The 17635-nt window shown below is 48.2% G+C and overlaps 1 protein-coding gene across 1 annotated transcript in view; it reads left to right on the top strand.

Annotated features, from left to right (window-relative positions):
* The window catches only part of vwa8 (von Willebrand factor A domain containing 8), a 458807-nt gene that overhangs the window by 375844 nt on the left and 65328 nt on the right, over nucleotides 1-17635 (top strand). The window contains exon 40 of the mRNA XM_086006090.1: nucleotides 16534-16690. Coding sequence (XP_085862216.1) covers nucleotides 16534-16690 — 157 coding nt within the window. The remainder of the gene's footprint in view (nucleotides 1-16533; nucleotides 16691-17635) is intronic.

Here is a 17635-nt window from a genome sequence, read left to right as displayed (position 1 = left end):
AAAATCATGGGATTGGGGGTGATGGGGAGCGGGGATGTGGTTGAATGTGTGATATGTGCTCCAGGCAGGCAGGCAGCGCTCCTTACTGGGAGTGCACACTGAAATGATCTACAGGTTGTCACCTGTCACCATGACTTGCAGGATGCGGGTGGGAAAATGAGGACTTGTGGCCAAGTCTGGCCTTCCTGTTTCGAAGGGCAGAGTTCAATACATACAAACCTTGTACAATTTGTCTATGGAAATATATTTCTCTCACTGGAATTGTAACCCGCAGGTAGGCAGTCTTGTGCACACTTCCTTTGTCTTGATGGCACAACATAAATGTCAGTGTCCACCCCGGTATATTTTTAATGGGTTGAATATAGCAGGCCGAGGCTGTGCCATTTCCCAATATGACCTCCTGCCACCCTCCCTCCCCCCACCAACCCCCGCAGTCATGTGATTCTCGCCTCAGTGTAACTCAAATGCCTGCCTTCCCACACATGTGCCTCCCAGTTAACCTTAGACTTGTTCAGGTGTCACACACTGGGCGGGAGTTACCCTAGAATTGCAGGCCCAGCAGATGTCAAAGATTGAACCTTGATATGTTTGGAACCGTTGATCTTAAAAGATAACGAGGAGACAGTCCGATGAAAATCTCAGTTTTACACTCGCTGCCGTTTTATTTTCAAGTCACTTGTTGAAAATAATGAAACATGTCTTCTCCGTCGCACTGCATTTTAAAGCAGCAACCAATTTGTTTTATTAAATGGCTCTTTTTTTCCCCCTGCAAATTTTTTCCAGTGGTAATGGTGTTGCTTGTTATTAAACCAGTGGCGGTCAGTGAGAGGTGAGCGTATGAGGCAGTAACCTCCATACACCCAGGTAATTTATAGACCTGCTCCTACCCAGCACATCATAGCCTCACAATGGTGATTGATAAGGTGCTTGAAACCAAAAAAATGACCAAGTGTTTTGGGTTTATTCGTATTTTTAACAAGACCTTAGGGTTAATATGAATGGCACCCCAGTACAGAGAAATGCTGAAGTGAATTGAAATGTTTGATAGTAGATGCCTCCAGTACCTGACGAGGGGCAGCAATAGGGATGTAGTGTCAGGTTTCTAATGGTGATGTCGCCCATCTGCTTTGCTTTCCAGACAGACCATTCATATTGACACATGATTATGGTGAGTCTCGGTGCTGTGCGGTTTTTGATTAAAAACACTTCAGCACCAGTTAAAAGAGAAGCTAACTGCGTCTCAGGAATTCGAATGTTGCATTCTGACCCCTGGTCACATTCCATGTGCTTATTGCTTGATTATCCTCTTATTTCCTTCTAAATTGATGATTGAAGGGCCTCCTTCAATCTGCTTGACAAAGAAGTGGCCACACTGACACCAGCCAGGCAGTTTCTCACAGAGCGTGCCCACTGCCCAGTCTTGGTAATAGTTGGACACTGTTTCCGCACTAATCCAGAACATTCCGCTTTCTAACCCACCGTCTCTGCTGAGTTTTAGCTGATTGGGATCTGGGCTCAAAAACCCATTCCTGAGCTCCAAGTCAGCCTGAAGACACAGCAGTTTCAATCCTGCACAGTACACTTACATCACAGAATCATACAGCACAGACGGGGGCCATTCAGCCCATCATGCCTGTGCCGGCTCTTTGAAGAGCTATCCAATTAGTCCCATAGCCCTGCTCTTTCCCCATAGCCCTCCAATTTTTTTCCCTTCAAGTATTTACCCAATTCCCTTTTGAAAGTTACTATTGAATCTGTTTCCACCGCCCTTTCAGGCAGCACATTCCAGGTCATCATAACTCGCTGAGTAAAAAGATTTCTCCTCATCTCTCCCCTGGATTTTTTGCCAATTATTTTAAATCTGATTCTTCTGGTTATTGATCCTCCTGCAGTTTCTCATTATTTTTCTGCATGAAACTTTTTTCTGAAACTGTCGGGAAACACCAACTGTGCGGTGTGGAAGTCTTTCTGATCATATCAAGGGCAGGAAGGTAGTGCAGAAATCCCCTGGGGTTGTCTCCCTTAGCAACAGGTTCACCGCCTTAGGTACTGTTGTCGGGGGGGGTGACACATCGGGGGAAGGCACCAGCAGCCAGGCTCATGGCACCATGACTGGCTCTGTTGCAAAGAAGGGAGGGAAAAAGAGTGGCAGGGCTATAGTAATAGGGGATTCGATTGTAAGGGGAATAGATAGGGGTTTCTGTGGTCGCGACCGAGACTCCAGGATGGTATGTTGCCTCCCTGGTGCAAGGGTCAAGGATGTCTCGGCGCGGGTGCAGAACATTCTGGAGGGGGAGGGGGAACAGCCAGTTGTCGTGATACATGTTGGTACCAACGACGTAGCTAAAAAAAGGGAAGAGGTCCTACAAGTAGAATTTCGGGAGTTAGGAGCCAAGCTAAAAAGTAGGACCTCGAAGGTAGTAATCTCTGGATTACTACCAGTGCCACGTGCTAGTAAGAGTACAGAGAACAGGATAGTTAGGCTAAATACGTGGCTTGAGCAGTGGTGTAAGAGGGAGGGTTTTAAATTTTTGAGGCATTGGAACCAGTTTTGTGGTAGGTGTGACCTATACAAAAGGGACGGTCTACACCTGTGCAGAGATGGAACTGATGTTCTCGGGGTAATTTTTGATAAAGCAGTTCGGGAGCATTTAAACTAGTATGGCAGGGGGCTAGAAACCTATGTAGTGAAATAGAGGAAAGTGAAAGGCAGACAGAAATAAATGATAAAAGGGTGAGGAACAAAAAACAAAGGGCCAAACTAATTCATAAAAAATGTGAGCATAAAAAAAGCCTGAGGGTTTTATACCTTAATGCGAGAAGCATCAGGAACAAGGTAGATGAATTAGCTGTGGAAATAGAGGTTAATAATTATGACCTAATTGGGATTACGGAAACATGGTTGCAGGGTGAGCAGGGCTGGGAGCTTAACATACAGGGGTATTCAGTATTTAGGAAGGATCGACAAAAAAGAAAGGGAGGAGGGGTAGCATTGCTAGTAAAAGAGGGGATAAATGCAATTGAAAGGAAGGATATTAACTCAGTTAATACAGAATCTATATGGGTGGAGCTAAGAAATAGCGAGGGGCGAAAAACATTAATAGGAGTGGTATATAGGCCTCCAAATAGTAAAATAGAGGTTAGGGAGGGCATCACGAGGGAAATTAGAGAAGCGTGCAATAAGAGCACAGCTGTCATCATAGGTGACTTTAACTTACATATAGATTGGACTAGCCTAATCAGTAAAAATAATGAGGAGGAGGAATTCCTTGAGTGTTTGAGGGATGGTTATCTGGATCAATATGTCGAGGAACCAACTCGGGAACAGGCTATATTGGACTGGGTACTGTGCAATGAGAAGGGACTAATCAGTAATCTTGTTGTACGGGGACCCTTGGGTCAGAGCGATCATAACATGATCGATTTCTCACTCGAAATGGAGAGCGAAGAAATTGACTCAGAGACTAAGGTCCTGAATTTAAACAAGGGGAATTATGATGCCATGAGACGGGAACTGAGTAGGTCTGATTGGACAACGTTCCTGGGAGGACTGGAGGTAGATAAACAATGGCAAACATTTAAAGATAGAATGACAAAATTGCAAAAATTGTTTATACCAATCTGGCATAAAAGGAAATCTAAAAAGGTGACTCAACCGTGGATAACAGGGGAAATTAGAGACAGCATAAAATCCAAAGATAGGGCGTATAAAATAGCCAAAAAAAGCGCCAGAGCGGAAGATTGGGAACAGTTTAAGATAGAGCAAAGGAGGGCAAAGGGCATAATCAAGAGGGGCAAAATAGCTTACGAAAACAAGCTGGCGGAAAATATAAAAACTAACTCCAAAAGCTTTTATAAGTATATCAAAAGGAAAAGACTGGTGAAAACCAAAGTTGGTCCATTGCAGTCAGATACGGGGGAATATATAATGGGAAATAAGGAAATGGCAGATCAACTAAATGCATACTTTGGGTCAGTCTTTACGAAGGAAGACACAAAAAACCTCCCTGGGATATCGGGAAAAATAGGGACATTGGCAAAGGAGGAACTGACGCAAATCAATATCTCTAAGGATATGGTGTTAAGGAAGCTAAAGGGATTGAAGGTGGACAAATCCCCAGGGCCTGATAACATGCATCCTAGGGTACTGAAGGAGGTGGCCCTAGAGATAGCGGATGCACTAAGGATGATTTTTCAGAATTCATTAGACTCGGGAACAGTGCCGATGGATTGGAGGGTAGCTAACGTTACCCCACTATTCAAAAAGGGGGGTAGGGAAAAAGCAGGTAATTACAGACCTGTAAGCCTTACATCAGTTGTGGGCAAAATGCTGGAGTCCATCATTAAGGATGAAATAGCGGAGCACTTAGCAAATGGGGACAGGATAGGACAGAGTCAACATGGATTTACAAAGGGTAAATCGTGCTTGACTAATCTATTGGAATTTTTTGAGGGAGTAACTGGTAGAATAGATGGGGGAGAGCCAGTAGATGTGGTGTACCTGGACTTCCAAAAGGCCTTCGATAAGGTCCCACATAAAAGATTAGCATGGAAAATTGAGGCTCATGGGATAAAGGGGAAAGTTTTGGCGTGGATAGGGAACTGGCTGTCAGATAGAAAACAGAGAGTTGGAATAAACGGCTCATTTTCTGAATGGCAGGCAGTAACAAGTGGGGTACCACAGGGATCTGTCCTGGGCCCCCAGCTGTTCACAATTTACATTAATGACCTGGATCAGGGAGTCGGATGCAGCATTTCCAAATTTGCAGACGACACTAAACTAGGAGGGGGGGTGGGCTCAGAGGAAGAGACCAGGAAGCTCCAGAGCGATTTGGACAGACTGGGCGATTGGGCGGATAAATGGCAGATGCACTATAATGTGGACAAGTGCGAAGTTATCCACCTTGGGTGCAGGAACGGGAGGGCAAATTATTATTTAAATGGCAATAGATTGGGAGAGGGGGAAGTACAGAGAGACCTGGGTGTTCTTGTACACCAGTCACTGAAGGCGAGCATGCAGGTGCAACAGGCAGTCAAGAAGGCAAACGGTATGCTGGCCTTCATAGCAAAAGGGTTAGAATACAGGAACAGGGATACCTTGCTGCAGCTGTACAGGGCACTGGTGAGACCACACCTCGAGTACTGTGTACAGTTTTGGTCGCCTCATCTGAGGAAGGATGTTCTTGCCATGGAGGGGGTGCAGCGGCGATTCACCAGGCTGATACCAGGAATGGCGGGAATGACCTATGAGGAGAGACTATGTAGTTTAGGGATGTACACACTGGAGTTTAGAAGATTGAGAGGGGACCTCATAGAAGTGTATAAAATTCTGACAGGTCTAGACAGACTGGATGCAGAAGGAATGTTTCCCTTGGCGGGTGAGAACAGAACTAGAGGACATAATTTGAGGATAAGGGCTAAACCATTTAGGACAGAGATGAGGGGGAATTTCTTCACTCAGAGAGTGGTGAACCTGTGGAACTCATTGCCACAGAGGGCAGTGTACGCCAGCTCATTAAATATATTTAAGAGGGAATTAGATATATTTCTACGGGCAAAAGGGGTTAAGGGTTACGGAGAGAAGGCGGGGACGGGATACTGAATTAAAAGATCAGCCATGATCTCATCGAATGGCGGAGCAGGCACGAAGGGCCGAATGGCCTACTCCTGCTCCTATCTTCTATGTATCTATGTATATCACTAATTGCTAAGGAAATTTTTAAAAAAATCAAAAATCGTCATTATGGAGATTGGACTGCATTGGGTTACACTGTCCTTTCCCCTTTGGGATCTGGCTTCAAATCCTTCTCAGATAGATGGGTGAAAGACTTGTCACTCAGTGGGCTGCAAATACCATGCATTAAATGGGCTCAGAGTCCAAGAGCAAAGAAGTTATCATCGGTCTGTACAAAGCCAAAGGTTGGCCACCGTTAGAGTGCTGTCTGCCCCAATACAGAAAGGACATTAAGGCCACAGAGAGCGTCCAGCCTAGATTCACCAGGATGATATGAGGAGATGCTTGAGATATTGGGACCATTTCCACTGAAGCAAAGAAGGCTAAGAGGAGATTTAAGGCGTTTTGAGGCGTTACAATTTTGGGTGTACCGTATATCCTTTCTCGGATTCGGTGGCGACAACCGCTGCCTTCAGCAGTCTGAGCATCTTACAGTTTTGGCAGCTGGCACGCGCTGCCCTGTATCTTCTTGCACTTGACACAGAAGGTTGTCACAAAACAGCAAGAGTTGTATGGAACAGCGAAGTTAGCTACGTGCTGGTTGTTAACTGAAAAGCCTTGTTCTTTTTTTGTAATGTTTTCTCTCTCCCCGTCCCACCACGGTCTGTCTCCAGGCCTCGAGCCAGGCCCTGCCAATGTTGGTCTTGTGGTAACAGTGTGCTGGCATTGGAAAGTTAATATTGAAAGGCAACCAAACTTTCCAACCCTATAAAAAATAAATGGGAGTCATATAAACAGAATGTTTTTAGTTTTTGACTGCATCTGAAGAGGGTGAAAAAGCGAGCAGCCTGTGCCAATCAAAGAAAACTGGATAAATAGCGTTGGGACATATGAGCAAACAAATAATGCATTCCACGTGATTGAAACTTTGTTTGAAACAAGACCCTCAGCAAAAGCTTGGGTGATGTAAAGAGACCACCCAACCCCCCTTGCACCTCGGGCCGCACTGTAGCAATCTCCGGTAATATCTGCAGCACGAGTGATGGGAAAGAATGTGAACAGTAATGTGGAGTGCACTGATACACAGGCTATACGGCACAGAAACAGGCCATCGGCCCAACCAGTCCATGCCGGCGTTTATACTCCATTCGAGCCTCCTCCCGCCTTTCCTCATCTAACTCTATCAGCATAACCCTCTATTCCCTTCTCCCTCATATGCTCATCTAGCCTCCCCTTAAATGCATCGATACTATTCACTTCAGCCATTCCCTGTGGTAGCGAGTTCCACATTCTCACCACTCTTTGGGTAAATTTGCAGGCAGTTTATTCGCAACATAGTTCACTCCAGCCCTCAGCTTGGTGAATTAACTCCATTTACACAGCTGATGAAGTGTTCCTGCTCTGTGTAGCATTGTTGATATCGCTCACCTTTCATAAGATGAAATGTTGTGCCTTGGGGCCAGATACTTGTTGGTAGTGCAGGAGAAGCTCACACTATATCTGTGTCAGTCTGAAAGAGCATAACTTTACAATTCGAGCTCGGCAGTTCAGGGGTGATGTCAGGAAGGGTAGTGGAAATCTGGAGCTTGCTCCCCCAAAAAGCTGTTGAGGCTTGGGGTCAATTGAAAATGTCAAAACTGAGATTGATAGATTTATGTTAGGCAAGGCTCTTAAGGGTTACGGAACCATGGCGGGTAGGTGGAGTTAAGATACAGATCAGCCATGATCTCATTGCATGGCCTACTCTTGTTCCTGTGTTCCCAGATGGCCTATCTATTGTTTTACCCCTTTGGGTGGCTGGGTCTCTCCATCAACATATAGTGAAGAAGCTACACTTAAAGAATTCGATACTAAGCAGCAGCTAACAGTGACCTTCAGCATAATTTAATACAGGAGCAGGTTTATACAGATCGTTCTACCAAGGTTTGTCCCTGAGCAGCTGCCTTTATAGTATTTGTTACAAGCAATCAGTCTTCATTGCTCCTAAACACACGTGTTGTTAGTTACTGTGCAGGAGGTGTAATCCCTGTCATTTCATAGTCTGCACTGCAGAAATCATGAATTGAATAATAATTTGATCTGCCTTAACCAGCTCCATACCACTGGTGCATGTGGAATGCATTTTTATAGGAAAGTTGTTAATGGGCCAGATTTTGCTGTCGCAGGGCGTCTGCCATTAGTTAGACTTGCCCCTGCACCCTTCAGCTCAAACAAATTTTGCCCACAAAGTTGCTGAAAGTGCGAGTTGATAACATTGCAGTGAGGGAAACAGGGCATCTGGGACCTGAGTGAACAGGGCAAGCAACAGGGTTTCTCCTTATCCAGTCGGATTTAAGGATTGGGAAATAAACAGCGGAAGTACCGAGCAGGGTAAATTAGAGCGGGCGAATTCAACGTCAAATCAGGTACGGAAAGAGAAATAAAGAGAGGGAAAGCAAGATTGGATTAAGAGGGAAAAAAAGAACAGACAGAAAGGAAAAGTAAGGGGAAAAAATGTAAATAAAAAATTTGACATTTAAAAAATCTCTCCGTAAAATTCAAATTCTGAAGGAATGAGACTCCACACTTGTAATAGTTAATTTTTGGTGCCAGAGAGGTTGATTGGCAGTAAATAACACTTCTCCCATTGTTAAAAGGCTGCTTACATGTGTAATGACAAGACTTAACTTTCTGTGGAGTTTAATGGGCACAAACAGCAATTCCTAAAAACAAAATGGGGAGACTAAGGGCACGATGCCGTTTTCACAAAGCTAACGGTGGAGCATCGTAACTCGGACAGCAACTTGTGGATATTCACGTTTAACCGTGCATCTGCTCCTCCCCTGAAGTTGTTGTGCCATTTACCCATGAATAACGGCAACCATCATTAGCCTTGCCATTATTTTGACAGCAAATTCTGACCCAAAGTTTAGGTGTCAGTTGTGGCTCAGTGGGTAGTACTCTTGAGTCAGAGACTTGAGCACATAATGCAGGCTGAAACTCCAGTGCAGTGCTGAGGGAGTTCTGCACTGTCGGAGGTGCCGTCTTTCAGATGAGACGTTAAACCAAGGCTGTTCTCTCAGGTAGTTGTATAAGATCCCATGGCACTATTTGAAGGAGTTCTTCCAGTATCCTGGCCAATATTTATCCCTCAAACAACATCACGAAAACAGATTATATGCTCATTATCACGCAGCTGTTTGTGGGAGCTTGCTGTGCACAAATTGGCTGCTGCGTTTCCTACATTACAACAGTGACTCCACTTCAAAAAGTACTTCAGTGTCTGTAAAGAGCATTGGGATGTCCTGAGCTTGTGAAAGGCACTATATAAATGCAAGTTCTTTATTTCTTTACCCAACTTCCTTTGATTTTGCACAGACTGCTCCTTTTTCACCCCAGGCTCGATACAGTAGATCAGTTATCAAAAACATTCACAGACTTTTATGGGTTTGTAACTTTTCAAGCAATGTGGCTGTTACGGTAGATGTAATTTATGTGACATATCTTAAAAATGAAGCTGAACCTTGCCGCAAAGCATCCTTTGGTCCATTCTGTCTGTGCTGGAGATTAGCTACAGCAATCCAAAACTAATCCCACTGCCCCGCTCTCTCCCCATAGACCTGTATCAATCCAAAACTAATCCCACTGCCCCACTCTCTCCCCATAGACCTGTATCAATCCAAAACTAATCCCACTGCCCCACTCTCTCCCCATAGCCCTGTATCAATCCAAAACTAATCCCACTGCCCCACTCTCTCCCCATAGCCCTGTATCAATCCAAAACTAATCCCACTGCCCCACTCTCTCCCCATAGCCCTGTATCAATCCAAAACTAATCCCACTGCCCCGCTCTCTCCCCATAGCCCTGTATCAATCCAAAACTAATCCCACTGCCCCACTCTCTCCCCATAGCCCTGTATCAATCCAAAACTAATCCCACTGCCCCACTCTCTCCCCATAGACCTGTATCAATCCAAAACTAATCCCACTGCCCCACTCTCTCCCCATAGACCTGTATCAATCCAAAACTAATCCCCACTGCCCCACTCTCTCCCCATAGACCTGTATCAATCCAAAACTAATCCCACTGCCCCACTCTCTCCCCATAGACCTGTATCAATCCAAAACTAATCCCACTGCCCCACTCTCTCCCCATAGACCTGCATCAATCCAAAACTAATCCCACTGCCCCACTCTCTCCCCATAGACCTGTATCAATCCAAAACTAATCCCCACTGCCCCACTCTCTCCCCATAGACCTGTATCAATCCAAAACTAATCCCACTGCCCCACTCTCTCCCCATAGCCCTGTATCAATCCAAAACTAATCCCACTGCCCCACTCTCTCCCCATAGACCTGTATCAATCCAAAACTAATCCCACTGCCCTGCTCTCTCCCCATAGACCTGTATCAATCCAAAACTAATCCCACTGCCCTGCTCTCTCCCCATAGCCCTGTATCAATCCAAAACTAATCCCACTGCCCCACTCTCTCCCCATAGACCTGTATCAATCCAAAACTAATCCCACTGCCCCACTCTCTCCCCATAGCCCTGTATCAATCCAAAACTAATCCCACTGCCCCACTCTCTCCCCATAGACCTGTATCAATCCAAAACTAATCCCACTGCCCTGCTCTCTCCCCATAGACCTGTATCAATCCAAAACTAATCCCACTGCCCCACTCTCTCCCCATAGCCCTGTATCAATCCAAAACTAATCCCACTGCCCCACTCTCTCCCCATAGACCTGTATCAATCCAAAACTAATCCCACTGCCCTGCTCTCTCCCCATAGACCTGTATCAATCCAAAACTAATCCCACTGCCCCACTCTCTCCCCATAGACCTGTATCAATCCAAAACTAATCCCACTGCCCCACTCTCTCCCCATAGCCCTGTATCAATCCAAAACTAATCCCACTGCCCCGCTCTCTCCCCATAGCCCTGTATCAATCCAAAACTAATCCCACTGCCCCACTCTCTCCCCATAGACCTGTATCAATCCAAAACTAATCCCACTGCCCCACTCTCTCCCCATAGCCCTGTACCAATCCAAAACTAATCTCACTGCCCCACTCTCTCCCCATAGCCCTGTACCAATCCAAAACTAATTCCACTGCCCTGCTCTCTCCCCGTTTCCCTGTATCAATCCAAAACTAATTCCACTGCCCCGCTCTCTCCCCATAGCCCTGTATCGATCTCAAACTGATCCCACTGCCCCGCTCTCTCCCAATGGCCCTGTATCAATCCCCAAACTAATCCCACTGCCCCGCTCTCTCCCCATAGTCCTGTATCAATCCCAAACTAATCCCACTGCCCCGCTCTCTCCCCATAGCCCTGTATCAATCCAAAACTAATCCCACTGCCCCGCTCTCTCCCCATAGCCCTGTATCAATCCCAAACTAATCCTACTGCCCCACTCTCTCCCCACTCTCTCCCCATAGCCCTGTGTTAATCCCAAACTAATCCCACTGCCCTGCTCTCTCCCCATAGCCCTGTATCAATCCAAAACTAATCCTACTGCCCCACTCTCTCCCCATAGCCCTGTATCAATCTAACACTAATCCCACTGCCCCACTCTCTCCCCATAGCCCTGTATCAATCCCAAACTATTCCCACCGCCCCGCTCTCTCCGCATAGCCCTGTATCAATCTCAAACTATTCCCACCGCCCCGCTCTCTCCGCATAGCCCTGTATCAATCCCAAACTAATCCCACCGCCCCGCTCTCTCCCCATAGCCCTGTATCAATCCCAAACAAATCCCACTGTCCCACTCCCCATAGCCCTGTATCAATCCCAAACTAATCCCACTGCCCCACTCTCTCCCCATAGCCCTGTATCAATCCCAAAGTAATCCCACCGCCCCGCTCTCTCCCCATAGCCCTGTATCAATCCCAAACTAATCCCACTGCCCCACTCTCTCCCCATAGCCCTGTATCAATCCCAAACTAATCCAACTGCCCCGCTCTCTCCCCAAAGCCCTGTATCAATCCCAAACTAATCCCACTGCCCCACTCTCTCCTCACTCTCTCCCCATAGCCCTGTATCAATCCCAAACTAATCCCACTGCTCCGCTCTCTCCCGATAGCCCTGTATCAATCCAAAACTAATCCCACTGCCCCGCTCTCTCCCCATAGCCCTGTATCAATCCAAAACTAATCCTACTGCCCCACTCTCTCCCCATAGCCCTGTATCAATCCCAAACTAATCCCACCGCCCCGCTCTCTCCCCATAGCCCTGTATCAATCCCAAACTAATCCCACTGCCCCACTCTCTCCCCATAGCACTGTATCAATCCCAAACTAATCCCACTGCCGCACTCTCTTCCCATAGCCCTGTATCAATCGAAAACTAATCCCACTGCCCCACTCTCTCCCCATAGCCCTGTATCAATCCCAAACTAATCCCACTGCCCTGCTCTCTCCCCATAGCCCTGTATCAATCCAAAACTAATCCCACTGCCCCACTCTCTCCCCATAGCCCTGTATCAATCCAAAACTAATCTCACTGCCCCACTCTCTCCCCATAGCCCTGTACCAATCCAAAACTAATCCCACTGCCCCGCTCTCTCCCCATAGCCCTGTATCAATCCAAAACTAATCCCACTGCCCTGCTCTCTCCCCATAGCCCTGTATCAATCTAACACTAATCCCACTGCCCCACTCTCTCCCCATTTCCCTGTATCAATCCAAAACTAATCCCACTGCCCCGCTCTCACCCCATAGCCCTGTATCAATCCCATAATAATCCCACTGCCCCGCTCTCTACTCAAAGCCCTTTATCAATCCCATACTAATCCCACTGCACCGCTCTCTCCCCATTTCCCTGTATCAATCCAAAACTAATCCCACTGCCCCGCTCTCTCCCCATAGCCCTGTATCAATCCCAAACTGATCCCACTGCCCCGCTCTCTCCCCATAGCCCTGTATCAATCCCCAAACTAATCCCACTGCCCCGCTCTCTCCCCATAGCCCTGTATCAATCCAAAACTAATCCCACTGCCCCACTCTCTCCCCATCGCCCTGTATCAATCCCAAACTAATCCCACTGCCCCGCTCTCTCCCCATAGCCCTGTATCAATCCCAAACTAATCCTACTGCCCCGCTCTCTCCCCATAGCCCTGTATCAATCTAACACTAATCCCCCTGCCCCACTCTCTCCCCATAGCCCTGTATCAATCCCAAACTAATCCCACTGCCCCACTCTCTCCCCATAGCCCTGTATCAATCCGAAACTAATCCCACTACCCCGCTCTCTCCCCATAGCCCTGTATCAATCCCAAACTAATCCCACTGCCCCACTCTCTCCCCATAGCCCTGTATCAATCCCAAACTATTCCCACCGCCCCGCTCAGCCCTGTATCAATCCGAAACTAATCCCACCGCCCTGCTCTCTCCCCATAGCCCTGTATCAATCCCAAACAAATCCCACTGTCCCACTCCCCATAGCCCTGTATCAATCCCAAACTAATCCCACTGCCCCACTCTCTCCACATAGCCCTGTATCAATCCCAAACTAATCCCACTGCCCCACTCTCTTCCCATAGCCCTGTATCAATCTAACACTAATCCCACTGCCCCACTCTCTCCCCATAGCCCTGTATCAATCCCAAAGTAATCCCACCGCCCCGCTCTCTCCCCATAGCCCTGTATCAATCCCAAACTAATCCCACTGCCCCGCTCTCTCCCCATAGCCCTGTATCAATCCCAAACTAATCCAACTGCCCCGCTCTCTCCCCAAAGCCCTGTATCAATCCCAAACTAATCCCACTGCCCCACTCCCTCCTCACTCTCTCCCCATAGCCCTGTATCAATCCCAAACTAATCCCACTGCTCCGCTCTCTCCCGATAGCCCTGTATCAATCCAAAACTAATCCCACTGCCCCGCTCTCTCCCCATAGCCCTGTATCAATCCCAAACTAATCCCACTGCCCCGCTCTCTCCCCATAGCCCTGTATCAATCCAAAACTAATCCTACTGCCCCACTCTCTCCCCATAGCCTTGTATCAATCTAACACTAATCCCACTGCCCCACTCTCTCCCCATAGTCCTGTATCAATCCCAAACTAATCCCACTGCCCCGCTCTCTCCCCATAGCCCTGTATCAATCCCAAACTAATCCCACTGCCCCACTCTCTCCCCAGAGCACTGTATCAATCCCAAACTAATCCCACTGCCCCACTCTCTTCCCATAGCCCTGTATCAATCGAAAACTAATCCCACTGCCCCACTCTCTCCCCATTTCGCTGTATCAATCCCAAACTAATCCCACTGCCCCGCTCTCTCCCCATAGCCCTGTATCAATCCCAAACTAATCCCACTGCCCTGCTCTCTCCCCATAGCCCTGTATCAATCCCAAACTAATCCCACTGCCCCACTCTCTCCCCATAGCCCTGTATCAATCCAAAACTAATCCCACTGCCCTACTCTCTCCCCATAGCCCTGTCTCAATCCAAAACTAACCCCACTGCCCCGCTCTCTCCCCATAGCCCTGAATCAATCCAAAACTAATGCCACTGCCCCGCTCTCTCCCCATAGCCCTGTATCAATCGCAAACTAATCCCACTGCCCCACTCTCTCTCCATAGCCCTGTATCAATCCAAAACTAATCCCACTGTCCCGCTCTTTCCCCATAGCCCTGCACCTTCCTCTGCTTCAAATATTTATCCAATTTTCCCTTCAAAAATGTAACGGTCTCTGCCTGTGTTAAAGCATTCCTTGCTCCCACAAATGTCTGTGTAATGACATTTCTCTTCACTCCCTCAGTGATCATTTTAACTTGTTGATGCCTCCTCCCTGACTCCCCAAGCGGAGGAATTCGACTCTCCCTTTTCACTCTGTCAAACCTCTTCATTACGTTAATAAATCTGCTCTTAGCTGAGATACAAGGTCAGGTTGTGCTGTAGTTCACGGCCCATAGGGATGTGACTTTCTCATTGCCTGCACTTTAATTCGATGGGAAAGGACAAGATTCAGTTTTATGGCTTTGATTTCCTTCAAATTTTCCACCCGTTTTGTCACTCCTCCCCCTCATTCTCCCCTCTCTCCCCCTCTCCTCCCATCCCCCCTTTCCCCATCCCCCCTCTCCCTCTCCTTCCTACCCTTCCCCTCTTTTCCCTCTTTCCCACTTACCCTCTTTGTTTCTCCCCCTCTCCCTGTCCACCCTCACATCCCCTTCCCCTCTCCCTCTTCCCTTCCTCTTCCCCCTCTCCTCTTCCTCTTCCCCCTCTCCTCTTCCCCCTCTCCTCTTCCCCTTCCCCCTCTCCCCTTCCCCCCCTCTCCCCTTCCCCCCTCTCCCCTTCCCCCTCTCCCCTTCCCTCCCCTCTCCCCTTCCCCCCTCTCCCCTTCCCCCCTCTCCCCTTCCTCTTCCCCTCTCCTCTTCCCCCCTCTCCCCTTCCTCTTCCCCTCCCCTCTTCCCCTTCTCCCCTTCCCCTTCCCCCTCTCCCCTTCCCCTTCCCCCCTCTCCCCTTCCCCTCCCCCCTCTCCCCTTCCCCTTCCCCCCTCTCCCCTTCCCCCCTCTCCCCTTCCCCCCTCTCCCCTTCCCCCCCCTCTCCCCTTCCCCCTCTCCCCTTCCCCCCTCTCCCCCTTCCCCCCTCTCCCCTTCCCCCCCTCTCCCCTTCCCCCCTCTCCCCTTCCCCCCTCTCCCCTTCCCCCCTCTCCCCTTCCCCCCTCTCCCCTTCCCCCCTCTCCCCTTCCCCCCACTCCCTTCCCCCCACTCCCTTCCCCCCACTCCCTTCCCCCCACTCCTTCCCCCCACTCCCTTCCCCCCACTCCCTTCCCCCCACTCCCCTTCCCCCCACCACTCCCCTTCCCCCCCACTCCCCTTCCCCCCCCTCTCCCCTTCCCCCCTCTCCCCTTCCCCCCTCTCCCCTTCCCCCTCTCCTCGTCCACCCTCACATCCCTCTCCTCTACCGCTCATCCTCCCCTTACCCCCTCCCTTTCCCCCTCTCCCTTTCCCCCTCTCCCTTTCCCCCTCTCCCTTTCCCCCTCTCCCCTTCCCCCTCTCACTGCCCCCTCCTCACTTTCTTTTTCACTTCCTGTCTGCCTCCTTTTCCCCTCCGCCTTCTTTTTCCTGCCTCATTCTTCTCTTCCCTCCTCCTCCAGTTCATAGAAACATAGAAGATAGGAGCAGGAGTAGGCCATTCGGCCCCCTCAAGCCTGCTCCACCATTCAATGCGATCATGGCTGATCATCCAAACTCAGTACCCTGTCCCTGCTTTCTCCCCATATCCCTTGATCCCCTTAGCCTTAAGAAATATATCTAACTCCTTCTTGAATATATTTAATATAGAAGTTCACTCCTCGTTCCACCTCCCCCCTTCCTTGTGGCCATTATTATCCTCTGGAACTCATTTTTGATCGCCTTTGGGGGTAGGAGAAGAATCTCCAAGAATTATTTTTCCCTGAATTGGCCTAGGGTTTTTTAAATCTTTTTTTTTGCCTCTCCCCCAGGAGATATCATGGCTGATGGTGGATGGGTGACTCGATGAACCAGATGGTCTTTTTCTGTCCACCTTATTTTGTACGTTTTGTGTGACCATGGGCAGTGAGTGTCATAGGAACAGGAGTAGATCGTTCAGCCCCTCAAGCCTGTTCCATGGGCAATTTGAGTACAGAAGACATCAGAGTCCAATCCAGTCCTTGCCCAACAGCCATTCAAGCAGGACTCACTGGATAGGAACAGGAGTCTTGGCTGAATTTTACCTTCCTAACCCAGGGGAGAGGAGGCCAATTATTGCATCCCCGTCACCAACCCGGCTGAAACCAGCCAACGCAGCAGAGACCAGGGGCCTGGCTCGCATGGCTCAGCTCCTCACTGCCCGAGCCAGATCACGAGCTTCCACACTTGTGCTTTTATAATCAACGTCTGTTTTTTCCAGGTGGAAGAGATACTGCTGGCCTGGGTGGGAAAGGTGGTCCTTATCGTTTGGATGCAGGGCACAAGGTGTATCAGGTATCTCAGGCTGAGAAGGATGCGGTGCCGGAAGAAGTAAAAAGAGCTGCAAGAGAGATGGGTGAAAAGGCATTCAAGGAGAGGTGTGTGCCCCTGAGCTTCTCGCCGTAACTGTGCACCATGTGTTTGTTTTATCTTTTATCCAGTAAGCATGAAGATGATTAAAACAGTGAAAGCACATCTCCAGTCTGCTGACAGCTGTAATTTCAAGGGAAGATAGCCTGTTGAGTAGACAGTCTAGCTTTAGGCCACTGAAACGCGCTATTTCCGCTTCCTTTCAGAGCATTTTGTGGGACCATTGGGAAAGGAGGGGAAGAAGGGAAAGAGGGGAGGTGGGAAAAAGAAGGCAGTGGTGAAGAGAAAGAGGAGAGGAGGAGAAAAGGAAGTAAAGAGGAGGGGTGGAGAGAAAGTGAAGGGTAAGGGAGGGGAAGAGCAGGCATTTTGTGAAGTAATTATGAGTTCTGTAGCAACAGATTTTCATGTCCTTAATAGAATGGAGAGAAGTTGTTTCCACTTGTGGAGGAGTCCAAAACTCAGGGCCATAAATATAACATAGTAACTAATAAATCTAATAAGAAATTCAGGGGAAACTTCTTTTCCCAGAGAATGGTGAGAATGTGGAATTCATTATCATATTGAGTAGTTGAGGTGAATACCATAGATGTATTTAAGGGGAAGTTAGATATGCACATGAGGGAGAAAGGAATGGAAGGATGTGCTGATAGGGTGAGATGAAGTAGGGTGAAAGGAGGCTCGTGAGGAGTGTAAAGACCGGCATGAGCATGTTGGGCTGATTGGCCTGTTTCTGTGCTGTAAATTCTATGTAATATGTAATACTGAGAATTCACAACTTCCCCTCTATTTCAAATTCATTTCATTTCCTCCACATTCTCATACAACACTTGGACTAAGAGCCAGACAAAGAATAAAGGATGGCACCTGTTAGATCCGTGTATCTTGATGTAGGTGTCCTTCAATAACTAGACAGAGACTGCAGAGGAACAATCAACAGGTGTTTACTGGATGAG

The sequence above is a fragment of the Somniosus microcephalus genome, chromosome 14 (genome assembly GCF_052327205.1).
Source record: "Somniosus microcephalus isolate GS21.2 chromosome 14, FLI_Smic_1.0, whole genome shotgun sequence".
Classification (NCBI taxonomy): Eukaryota; Metazoa; Chordata; class Chondrichthyes; order Squaliformes; family Somniosidae; genus Somniosus; species Somniosus microcephalus.
The sequence above is the reverse complement of the archived record's forward strand: the minus strand, read 5'-3'. Positions and strand labels throughout refer to the sequence as shown.